The sequence below is a fragment of the Balaenoptera borealis genome (genome assembly GCF_965194805.1).
Source record: "Balaenoptera borealis genome assembly, chromosome: 13".
NCBI classification, from domain to species: Eukaryota; Metazoa; Chordata; class Mammalia; order Artiodactyla; family Balaenopteridae; genus Balaenoptera; species Balaenoptera borealis.
Genome location: NC_138870.1, coordinates 32,678,930 through 32,692,557, shown reverse-complemented (window position 1 = coordinate 32,692,557; position 13,628 = coordinate 32,678,930). Strand labels below are relative to the sequence as shown.

Below are 13,628 nucleotides of genomic sequence, written 5' to 3'. Positions count from 1 at the left end.
CTCTTCATTCCAGGGTCATAATATTACTGAGTTTTCTAAAAATTATATTATTACAAGAGAGACATTTTTATGATAAAGAAAGTGAAATTGTGTACAAAAAACTTAGCGTGGACATTTGGTCATTTGATAAAGGTCTTAATAGTTTAATAATATTATAACAGCCGAACAAATAAAAACTGAAGCTTAGAAGGATAAATCCTTTGTACATTTTCCAATGAATAAAAGAGTGTTGATAGTAATCCATTTAAATACCTAATAATATATAACTTAGCTAAAACCTACTTGTTTTCTACATCATCAATGCAGAGGTTAGACGGTACACAGTGAGGCGACATTGGAAGTTCTATATCATGCTTTCTTAGAGGCATTTTTATGTCTCTATTCATATTCACGTGGATTGGTTTTCTCACAGTTTCTATAATGAAAAAAATTACAATTACAATTTATAAAAAATTATAAGAATAATAAAATCTTTTAAAAGCATTGTTTGATATACTATGTTCATTAAATAAATGTACATTTTAGAAATTTACTGAAACCACCTATATTCTATTGATATATATGCTAGAAGTCATTACAATACTAACTATCATAGTAAGTCAAATCATCTCTTTTTCTTCATCATCTTATATATTCCTCCTGAAAGGGGCTCTACTTATTCACTTCTATTTTTTTCTTCCTCCAAGACTTCCCTGACCCCCAGACTATATCAGATGTTGTCTGATACATTCCCATAGCGCTATATAAGTCCTCTATTATAGCACTTACCATAGTTTGTAGTACTTGATTAACTCTATTTCTCTCACTAGATTTTTAAACTTTATAGAGCAGAATCCTTGTCTCTCTTTATAGAAGAAGTCTCTATTTTGTCTGTTCAGTACTTTTGACAACTCTTCTGTGAAATGCTTTTACACATGCACCAACTATGTAGTTCTAGTGGAGACTTTCTATGTTATAAAACCCTGCCTTTCTGGAAAAAATAATGGTTACCCATCTGACCCAAGAAGAATTAATAATTGTTCCCTCTGGTTATAAGTAATTGTTCCATGGCAGCGTGGATGGGATGGGAGCCTGGGGGAGAATGGATATATGTATATGTAGGTTTGAGTCGCTTTGCTGTGCACCTGAAACTATTACAACATTGTTAATTGGCTATACTCCAGTATAAAATAAAAAGTTAAAAAAATAAGTAATTGTTCCAGTGCTGGGCTCTGGCACCAGTAGGGCAAGGCAACATCCCTCCAGTGGAATTTTTTAAAGTTCAGAACCAGAGAAACAAACCTCAGTATTTCCCTGGTAGCAAAACTAGGAGAGATGAGCAATATTAGTTTTTTAAGGTAATGTTTTAAGCCTCAATGATGAAGACAGTCTGAGAGAATGAAGGTAATACCTGAAGTGAGAAAGAATCTTGGCTGTATTCAAGTCCCTGATTTAAGCAGTCTCTGAGGCCCAGCTGCACCACAGCCCTTCCTTTTAGTTAAGTGGCTTGGTCCATTCAAGGCTGCTGTAACAGAATACCATAGTCTGGGTGGATTATAAACAACAGAAATTTATTTCTCAGTCTGGAGGCTGCGAAGTCCAAGATCAAGGCACTGGCAGATGTGGTGTCTGGTGAGGGCCTGCTTCCTGTTTCACAGCCAGCCATCTTCTCACTGTGCCTTCAGATGGTAGAAAGGGAGAGAGAGCTCTCTGGGGTCTCTTTAATAAGGGTACAATGCTATCTATGAGGGCTCCATCCTCATGACATTATCACCTCCTAAATGTCCCTCCTGAACCATCACATTAGGTATTAAGATTTCAACATATGAGTTTGGAGGGGGGGGGGACAAAAACATTCAGTTCATAACATTAAATAAGTATATATTTTTAAATGTCTGTTGTTTGCAGCCATGAGTCCTCACTAATAAAGTCTTGCTTTTGTAGGAGAGTAAAAATATCTCTATCCTCTACCTTTCTAAACTCCCAGCTGGGGCCCCTGTAACAAAACAGGGATTAACAAGAGGAAAGCATACAAACTTATTTAATATAGGTTTTACATAGAAAACTTCAAAAGAAAATGAAGACCCAAAGAAGTGTTTAAACCTGAGCATTTGAATGCTAGGTTTGATGAACAATGGAAAGTCATGAAGAATGTGACAGGACAAAAAAAGGGTATGAGCAAAGTGTAGTAAACTGGGGGAAACAGCAGTCCTGTTCATTTAGATTCCTCTCAGTGCCCCTCTGTCTTGGAGATAAAGATGCTCCTTTCCTCCAGGTATAGGGTACCTCTCACATGAGAATCCTTCCTGCACATGCTGCTTCTCAAATTCCTTCAGCTTAAAATATTCAAAATGCCAAGGTGCCATATTTTGGGGTATCGTGTCCCGACCTTGTCACTTTCTATTCTATTCCCAGCATCCAACACAATACTTATGGTAGGTATTCAGTAAACATATGTTGAATGCATAAGTGAAAAGAAAGTAAGGGAGAAAGAAAATACATAAAGATAAATTCATCATCGGACAGCACATGCAAGAGAACAAAACTGGAACCTTATCTTACACCATACACAAAAATCAACTCAAAATGGATTAAAGCCTTAATTATAAGACCCGAGGGACTTCTCTGGTGTTCCAGTGGTTAAGACTCCGCACTCCCAATGCAGGGGGCAAGGGTTCGATCCCTGGTCTGGGAACTAAGATCCTGCATGCCACACAGTGTGGCCAAAAAAAAAAAAAGTAAAAATTATAAGACTCGAAACCATAAACCTCCTAGAAGAAAACATAAAGGGTAAGCTCCTTGACATCCATCTTGGCAATGATTTTTTGGATTTGACACCAAAACAAAAGCAACTAAAGCAAATATAAACAAGTGAGACCACATTAAACTAAAAAGCTACTGCACAGCAAAAGAAACCATCAACAAAATGAAAAGGCAACCTATGGAATGGGAGAAAATATTTGCAAATCATGTATCTAATAAGGGGTTAATATCCACCATATATAAAGAACTCACATAACTCATTAGCAAAAAAATACACAATCTAATTTAAAAATGGGCAGAGGACCTGAATAGACATTTTTCCAAAGAAGACATACAAATGGCCAACAGGTGCTCAACATCACTAATCATCAGGGAAATGCAAATCAAAACCACAATAAGACACATCTTCTCATACCTGTCAGAAGGACTATTACCAAAAAGAGAAGAGATAACAAGTGTTAACAAGAATGTGGAGAAAAGGGAACCCTTGTGCACTGTTGGTGGGAATATAAATTGGTGCGGCCACTATGGAGAACAGAATGGAGGTTCCTCAAAAAATTAAAAGTAGAACTACCACATGATTCAGCAATCCCCCTTCCAGGATATATAGCCAAATGAAATGAAAAAAGGATCTCGAAGACATATCTGCACTCCCATGTTCACTGAAGCATTATTCATAATAGCCAAGATAGAGAAACAACCTAAATGTCTGTCAATGGATGAATGGATACAGAAGATGTGGTATATACATAAAATAAAATATTCTTCAGCCCTGAGAAAGAAGAAAATCCTGCCATTTGTGACAACATGAATGGACCTTGAAGACATTATGCTAAGTGAAATAAGCCAGACAGAGAAAGACAACTATGGCATGGTATCACTTACATGTAGAATCTTAAAAAAAAAATGTCAAACTCATAGAAACACAGAGTAGAAAAGTGGTTTCCAGGGGCTGGGGATTGGAGAGCAGGGGAAATAGGGAGAGGTTGGTAAAAGGGCACAAACTTTGAGCTGTATGATGATTAAGGTCTGAAGATCTAGTGTAAAATGTGGTGACTATAGTTGATAACACTGTATTATATGTGAAGAAAATAAAAGGTAAATTCAACAAACAGATTTACAACAAAAGCTTTTATTCACAAAGTCCATGAATAACGTATTTACTTTTACTACAGTAGAAGTTTTTTACTTGTGTAAACTGCCATCTGTGGAGGGAGAAACAAAAACGGCAGAGAAAGGAAAAGAGGGGATACTAAACAGTACGATCAATTTCTATCCATCATTTATGAACTCTCTTACTTCTTTAAGCTCTCATTTTAGCATTTATTTTAAAAATTAAATATCAGACACAAGTTCCCTTCAGAGAGGAAAAAAATACTCTGATTAAACTTTTTATTTACTTAAAGAATCAAAGTGCATGCCAAAAGGAACTTTATTTTGAATTATTAGACTACCATAGTTAATACCCCAGGAATGCCTAAGAAATTATTCATATTGCGAGATAGGAAACTGATCATTGAGACAAAAATCCTTTCAGCTCTTCCTTTCAAACAAATTCTCTAAATAGTATAAGATAGTAAATACATTTATTTCCTGCTCTTTAGCTAAACTTTGATAACTATCTGCCTAGACAGAATAATGTAATAACTGAAACAGCTGCACTGTAATAAGTCTAACTATACCTTATAAAATTAATTTTATATAACACTTAACCTAAAAATAAAAGTAAATGGATTAAACAACAGATTTTAAGCAAAAATTAACAAATCTTATTTAACCAGGCAACCAAGTTTTAAAATTAGTTTACTTTCCACATCCTTTGAGTTCTAATATTACACTTATTAGAGAACTAAATCTTATAATCACATCAGAATCAAAACAAAATGGTATTAGAAAAACTTACTTACCAGGTGTTTTCTTCTGGCAAGATATCTGATTTACCATATACAGGTTAAGGAGGTCTAAACTGACAGTAGAATTTTTGACAGGGGATGAAACTCCCAGTAATTCCATTTTTGATTTTAACCTTTTCTTTTCAAAATATTCCTAAATAAATAAATAAATAAATAAAAAGTTATTGCAGCAACTATATGGTTTCAGGCAGAATCAAAAATAATAAAAAGCAATAATACAATCAAATAATTGACTTGATATTTTTATATTCTTGTGACACACACTTTATATGTTTACAAATTAAAATCAATCATGATAACTTGCAGTTTGCCTAAAGAGTCTAAATTTCACAGCCTCTTATCTTTCTTTTGTTAAATGTAATACTTTTAAAACAGAACTTTATAAAGCCATTCACAGGTATCAAAAATTATCTGAATGTAGAAAGTTTTAAAAAATCTGATAAAACAAATCTGACAGGCTAAAAATTTGTTTTTCTACAATGTGTGCTATTCTATAGATATAAAAATCCTTAAAGATATTCTCAGCTGGGTGCCATTAAAAGTCAACTGAGATGAGAAGGGGGGGGGGAAAGCAGCTATGTGAGAAATAATCTGCAGCCAAAGGCAATTTAATTCCCTTTGTTATACCTCCATGACTACATTTTTTTTTTAAACCAGACTTATACATAATTATCTTTTTTCATCCAGCATTTATTTTCTTCTTGGTTGTTTGAACTTAATTATTCTTCCTTATCTTCATTCTTTTCTTTCAGATTATATCCTTAATTTACCAAGTTCAAAGGCATTTATTTGTTTAAAATTTATTTATTGAGCAACTACTATGTACTAACACTATAACAAATTGTGAAAACCTCTTCTCTTAAATTAATAATTCATAATACACTGCCATAAACGTTATTATAAATGTGAGATATCAAAAATGAGGAAGGTCCAAGATGGCAAAAAAACTAAAGAGGAAGTATCGCTTTTCCAAGAAATTAAAGCTCTTTCACATTAACCTTTCAGAATACCATTAATTATAATAGACTTTTATACTGTAGACTTAGACTTAAGATTGTAAAAATCTTGTAAGAATTGTAAGAAACTTACCAGTTCTCAAGCAACAAAGTAAATGTCATGTTGTTATGCAAAATTAACAATAGATAAACATATCTGTTTATAATTTGTTTCAGTGATTTGCAATCCCAAATTGGACTTAAATGTCTTAGAAAAGATCACACTATGGTTCAGCAATGAAATGACAGTACCTTCAGGATGTAAATATTTTTTCCCCTTGAAAAAACTGACTATGGATCTTATAATTGATAATATTTTAGAATTAAGATGTTATTTCTTAAGGCAGTATACTTTGTGATGAATAAGACTATGGTGAGAGAGACAATGACACAAATAATTACAACACAATGTGATAGGAGATATTATAGGATCTACCCCAAAAGGGTAGTCAACCTATGGGTAGGTGGTGGGAGGTCAGGCAGAGAAGGAGAGGGAAGGTTTCTTATGAAATTATTTCTAAGGTAGATGGATGAGTCAAGAGTAAGCCAGAGTATAGAAATATAAGGTTCTAGGAATAAGGAAGAACAGTACAATGACTATCTACAAAGCAAGTAAGTCTTTATTTCAGGGGACACTGTGCTGAAGAGAATGGATCCTCATACTCTAGATATCATGATAACCTCTAATCTTTGTGTTCCCAGAAAGAACAAAGGTATGTGACTCACTGATTTACCTGACAAGGTTAGGCTCAATTTTTCTATCAAGTTTCATTTGGTAGAGACAAATAGAAAATAATTAGAAGATAGTTAGAAAACCTCAGGAAATAATCAATTTTTAACTTGATAATAGCCATTTAAAAGAAGCAGCTAGAGAGACAGGAATAGAATCTGGACAATGTGTTGAAGAAAGCAAGGTAAGAGCTTGTTTCGAGATAAAGGGGGTGTGCAGTTCTCCAAATGGAGACTGTCCACTTTATGAAGTGTTGAATGGTTTGTTTATATCTCACACACCTACAAAAAGAAAAGATGGAGGTAATGGCAAACTGCAGGAGATAATGACATACTAGAGTAGGTTGGACTGAAAAACATCCTTGGAATTGAACAACATGAAGTTCAATTTCAGCATTAGCAAGAGCTGTATAGTGGAGTGTACTGAGAAGCGAATGGGAGATAAGAGGGATGGGCCATAGCAGAAAAGGGAAAGGATCCAGAGAGAGCTTTTACTTGTTTCAACAGGAGAGAATTGAGTATGTATGATATCGATGCAAAACCTCCAGTTGACCCAGAATGGTTGAAGATACAAGAAAGGGGTGAAGTAATTGATGCAGTGAGGTCCCTGAGAAAGCAGAAGTAAATGGAATCCAGATCACAGATAGAGAGACCTTGACAAAAGGAAACTACTTCCTTAGTTACAGGAAGGAAAGAGAAGATGGCTGAAGATATAAGATGATTTATAGAACTGGTGATAGAAATTTCAGATAATTCTCATCTGATAGTTTCTATCTCCTTTGAAATATGAGACAAGGTCATCTAATGAGTATGAAGGGATAAAGAACAGGGTTGGGGAAGAGAAGCTTGAGGAGACGAAGGTATGAAATTTTCAAAGAATAAGAAAGTGACATGACTAGAGATCAACACTTTGGGAAAGGGCCGTGAGTCTTTTTCTTTCTTATAAATATTCAAAAGAATGATCCAAATAGAGTTAGATTAGTTTTTGAAAAATAGTCTGGGTACAGATTACATTCATAGATTATTTAGTTATTGAGTGCCTATGTTACACACAATTCTAGGCACAGGAGATACAGAATGAATAAAAGTGATAAGATCCCTTTTTTATGAATATATGTTAATAGGGGGTGGGGGAAGAGAACAGACTCAAGAAATATATAAGAAAATACCAGACTTTGAAAAGAGTGATGAATAAGAGAGAGTACTGAAGAGAGTAACTGGAGGGTGGGGAGCTATTTAGATGTAGTGATCAGAGAAAGCCAGTCTAAGAGATACTTTAGCTGAGACCCAAGATTGACAAGCCAGACATAAAACTATCTCAAGGGAGAATATTCCAGAGAAAGGGAAGAAGAGTGGCAGAAGGAAGCTCAGTGTGGTTGAAATACAATGAACAATAGGGCGAGTAGTAAAAAATAAGGTCAGAGAAGCAGGCTGGATGCAGAATCTTCAGGTCCTTTTAGATATGTTTAAATCAGATTTATTCTAAAAGCAATGAAAAATAATTGAGGCTTTTAAGCAGGGAAATGATAAATTCTGGTTTGTGCTTTAAAAAGAATCATACTAACTGCTGTGTGAAGAATAGAATACAAAAGAGTAAAAGAAAAAGCAGAAAAAATTTTTGATAAATTCAATGACATTATAAGTAAGAACTTTCCTTCAAAGATATCATTAAGAAAGTAAAAATAAAAGCTACGGAGTACACATATAACTGACAAAGAATTCCTAAATGTATAAAGACACAGTAAGAAAAAGACAAAGAACCCAAAGAAAAACAATTTTAAATACTTGGAAAAGCACCTCATGAAACAGAAAACCTGGAGACACAAGAGGGAAGAGATATGGGGATATATGTATATGTATAGCTGATTCACTTTGTTATAAAACAGAAACTAATACACCATTGTAAAGCAATTAGACTCCAATAAAGATGTTAAAAAAAACCCCAAAAAACAGAAAACCTGAATGAAAAGATAGGCAGCTTCATTAGTAATCAAGAAAATACAAGTTAAACTTACAATAAGGTATCATTTCACTGAGTTAACAAATATCCTGCTTACATCATAATCACTCCCTTGCTTTTCTTTAAATTTTACCACCTTTGAACATATTTTTACTGTTTTGGAACTTTTTGTAAATGGAATCTCACTGCTTGTATTCATCTGTGAGTTGCTTCGCTTGCTCAGCGTTCTGTTTTTGAGATTCATCTACATTAATTACATTCTGATGATACATTTCATGGCTATACCATTACCTGGGTAGGCCACAATTTGCTTAACCATTCTACTGCTCCTGAATGTTTGGGTGCTCCCTTTTCTCTCCCCTGTACCCTGTCCTTCTTCTTCCTCTCTTTCTCCTTCTCTCTTTCTTCTTTTTTTGTTTGCTACTTAACAACAACGATTCAAACAAGCATGTACATAAAGTACACTTGTGGAAGTTTCTCTGGGATATATACTGCTCAGTTGCAAGGCATATACATGCTCAACTTTACTATGTAATACAATCAATGTAATAATTTTTTAAAAAACACTAAAAAAGGTAGGAAATAGGTTATAAGGTCATTATAGTACTCTGGGCAATAAATGATAACGATGTGGATCAGGGGGCTAACAGTACAGTTAGTGAGAAGTGATCAGACTTGGGATATATTGGAACTAGATGACAACAAGAATCATCATGATCCTTAACTCTCTGCCTGAGCAAAATGGGTAGCTAATTAAGCTATCTACAAGAAGGAAGAAGACTAAAGAAAGATGGTCTTCCAGTTTCACTCAGGTGAATTTATTAACCTTGGAAAACTGCTCCAAAAGATCACTGTTCTCATAAGGCTATGAGACACAATAAAAATATATTTTCTTTACCTTTTGCTTTCTCCTTTCCTGCTTGATCAGAACTCTGGTCCTGAAAAGGGAAGCATGATAAAACATATAATGATTAAAGAAATAGTCTCTAAAATAATTGCCATTTTAGCTGAATTGAAGACTTGGAATTAAAATCTAAAAGTGTAGTGACAACTGTGAAAATGTTCTTAAATTATTTGTAAAGTATATATACTGCTTCACAAAATTTTCCCAGATAGAAAATACAAGAACTAATAAAAAAGACTCTAGACCTATGATGAATAATTAAGCATAAAATAAACCTGTTATAAAAAACAAGATAAGTAGAAAAATAAATGCACTGGAAAGAATGTATCACTGAAACATTCTCATCTGATAGCAATATTCTTGGTCAACACTGCTATTTTCTTTGCCTTTCTTTGTATTTCAATATTCTACTGAAATCAACATGGAATAGAGAGAAGATCAAAATCTATATAGGATCTAAGGAAATGTTAAGTTTATTATTAGAGCAACTTCAGTTACCTTAATATATCAGCTATGTGTACCTGAAACCTCACAACTTCTTTAAAAAACAGGTATTCATTATGGATGTGCTTCAAACCACATAATCTTTGTGCCAAAATCTGCACTGAAACCCAATGGTAATGTGGTATTTAACAGTTATAAAATATTTGCTCTATTAATAATAGCAGAACGCTATAAAACATTGATAATATAGTCAGATCTACACAATATATCTTTTGGATATACATGAAACTATGCTCTCAAATTCAAGATTTGTGCAAGAATTATAAGTAAAATAACAAAATGTATTTTAGCTATATGAGATTATGTAATAATAACATGAAAATAAAATTGCTAATAATGAGTACCATAAATCTTGTACCATTCTAGATACTCCAGAATCTTTACATGTATAAACTCATTTAATCTTCATAGCAACTCTATAAGGTAAGTTCTATTTTTATCCCCATTTTACTGATGAAGAAACTAAGACACAGAGAAGTTAAGTAATTTGCCCAAGGTCATACTGCTAATAAGTGGTAGAACCAGGATTCAAATCCAAGAAATCTAGCTTTAAAATTTTTAACCAGTGCCTTTTACTGCCTGCCAAGTATACCAACTGTGAATATACAAAGCTGTTCATTTTTCCAAATGCTTTTCATAAACTACATGAATGACGGTTACTGAATATCCCCAGACTCTGACACTTTATTTTTTTTAATAAATTTATTTATTTTTGGCTGTGTTGGGTCTTCGTTGCTGTGTGCAGGCTCTTCTCTATTTGCAGTGAGCGGGGGCTACTCTGCGTTGTGGTGCACAGGTTTCTCATTGCGGTGGCTTTCCTTGCTGCGGAGCATGGGCTCTAGGGCGGGTGGGCTTCAGTAGTTGTGGCACACGGGCTCAGTAGTTGTTGCTCACGGGCTCTAGAGCACAGGTTCAGTAGTTGTGGCGTATGGGCTTAGCTACTCTGTTGCATGTGGGATCTTCCTGCACCAGGGATCATACCCGTGTCCCCTGCATTGGCAGGTGGATTCTTAACCACTGCACCACCAGGGAAGTCCTCTGCCACTTACTGAACTTGTTCTTTAACATATTTCCCAATAGTATGTCTTAAATTGACTATTTTGAGGTCACTGAACAATAAATCCAATCTATTCTGCTCCATGCAGCATAAGTGTACTGTTGGCATTCAAACTTTACAAAAGAAAAAGGAAACAAATTACACTTCATTAACTCATTAAATGCTAAGGCTAGAGAGGACCTTTGGGATTAGTTTATTCTCCATCATTTCAAAACTTAAAAAACTTTGGCACAGAGAGAAAAGTGACTTTCCAAAGTCAGAAATGTAAGAAGTGATAGAAGCTGCAATAACACTAAACAATCCAGATTATAAAGAGAAAAAAGAAATATCAATTGTATAAGCAGTTCCCACATTATAAAGATCAACAGAATTAGGGATAAGTCAAAGTTTAAATACAGTCTTAATATATGCATAAATCAACTGAACTTATTCCAGGCTGATTTTCCATTATCCAGGACATTATCTTATGACTTTCACCAAATTCTATGTACTACATAATCCCTGTTCCTATTTGCCTAAGAAAAAATTAATTAGGAATTCAAGACCAATTGCTAGATCAGCTTACTAATCACTAAACCACAGTGAAAGTAAAAAAGGATCCTGATGTATAAGTCAAAGGTAATTTCTTAAACAGAACTTTTTAGACTATTATTAAGGCACCCAATGCTAGTAAACAGTAAGTACTCTATGTCTAAATGTTTTACTGGATATAGTCACTTTCAATTACCTATATTAAAGAAGAATATTGCATCAGTTAGTATTCTTAGTTAAAAGAAATGAAAGCATCTTTGGTTAATTTAAACAGAAAATAAATTAAAAGGAAATTGGATAAAACTACAATGAGATACCATCTCACACCGGTCAGAATGGCCATCATCAAAAAATCTACAAACAATAAGTGCTGGAGAGTGTGTGGAGAAAAGGGAATCCTGTTGCATTGTTGGTGGAAATGTAAATTGATACAGCCACTATAGAGAACAGTATGGAGGTTCCTTAAAAAACTAAAAATAGAACTACCATACGACCCAGCAATCCTGCTACTGGGCATATACCCTGAGAAAACCATAGTTCAAAAAGAGTCATGTACCACAATGTTCATTGCAGCTCTATTTACAATAACCAGGACAGGGAAGCAACCTAAGTGTCCATCGATAGATGAATGGATAAAGAAGATGTGGCACATATATACAATGGAATATTACTCAACCATAAAAAGAAATGAAATTGAGTTATTTGTAGTGAGGTGGATAGACCTAGAAACTGTCATTCATAGTGAAGTAAGTCAGAAAGAGAAAAACAAATACCTTATTGCTAACACTATATATGGAATCTAAAAAAAAAAAAGTTCATGAAGAACCTAGGGGCAAGACGGGAAGAAAGATGCAGACCTACTAGAGAATGGACTTGAGGACTTGGGGAGGGGGAAGGGTAAGCTGGGACAAAGTGAGAGAGTGGCATGGACATATATACACTACCAAATGTAAAATAGCTAGCTAGTGGGAAGCAGCTGCATAGCACAGGGAGATCAGCTCGGTGCTTCGTGACCACCTAGAGGGGTGGGATAGGGAGGGTGGGAGGGAGGGAGACACAAGAGGGAAGAGATATGGGGATATATGTATATGTATAACTGATTCACTTTGTTATAAAGCAGAAACTAACACACCATTGTAAAGCAATTATACTCCAATAAAAATGTTAAAAAAAATAAAAATAAAAAATAAATAAATTCTCTTTGAGTATTGATATATAAAAAAAAGGGGGAAATTGGATAGCCAATAGACCTGCCAAGAGGGCTGAGGAAGCAGATTTGGCAACTGGCAAGAACAAGGAAGTTGAGGCAGCTGTGGGGTCACAGTCAAAATTATGCCATGATTAGTCTCATAAAGACACCACTGCTGGCACTGGTGAACACTGGACACCACTGACTGCACCATTTCTATACCTGGACAATGAACAACAACTTCTTCTGGCATCACCGGCATTACTAACCCTGAAAACTCAATGCTGCTGCAGATCCTACAACTGCCTGCAACTACAATAGGTGCCCTGTAGGTCTTATTTCTTTGGGTCACTAACCTCTGATTCAAGGTACAGGACAAGTACATCAAGGTCTGAGCTTAGATCATATGCCCATTCACGAGCAGCAAAACAGGCTGAAACAGGTATCTGGGTTGTTTTTTTTTTCCAGATTCTATAGACGTAAGTGGGGTGTGCCCATCATCAAAATTCATAAAGTGAGAAATACCTAAGGCTTAGAAAAGGTGCTCAGATGTTGGGCTGCCAAAGGGTACAAAGTCCACTAAAGAGATGTTGTACGATAAAGTTAAAATAGTTGACAATCAAAAAGTGATTTTTTTTTTTTTTTTTTACAGACAAGCAAAAGCTAAGAGAATTCAGCAACACCAAACCAGCTCTACAACAAATGCTAAAGGAACTTCTCTAAGTGGGAAACACAAGAGAAGAAAAGGACCTACAAAAACAAACCCAAAACAATTAAGAAAATGGTCATAGGAACATACATATTGATAATTACCTTAAACGTGAATGGATTAAATGCCCTAACCAAAAGACATAGACTGGCTGAATGGATACAAAAACAAGACCCATATATATGCTGTCTACAAGAGACCCACTTTAGACCTAGGGACACATACAGACTGAAAGTGAGGGGATGGAAAAAGATATTCCATGCAAATGGAAATCAAAAGAAAGCTGGAGTAGCTATACTCATATCAGATAAAATAGACTTTAAAATAAAGAATGTTACAAGAGACAAGGAAGGACACTACATAATGATCAAGGGATCAATCCAAGAAGAAGATAT

The 13,628-nt window shown here is 34.8% G+C and overlaps 1 protein-coding gene across 1 annotated transcript in view; it reads right to left on the bottom strand.

Moving 5' to 3' along the window:
- REDIC1 (regulator of DNA class I crossover intermediates 1) overlaps positions 1–13,155 on the bottom strand; it is an 80,707-nt gene extending 67,552 nt beyond the window's left edge. Inside the window, 3 exon segments of the mRNA XM_082349510.1 lie at positions 283–415; positions 4,650–4,788; positions 9,238–13,155. Of these exon segments, the coding sequence (XP_082205636.1) occupies positions 283–415; positions 4,650–4,788; positions 9,238–9,303 (338 nt within the window). The 5' untranslated portion in view covers positions 9,304–13,155.
- Positions 13,156–13,628: the final 473 nt, after the last annotated feature.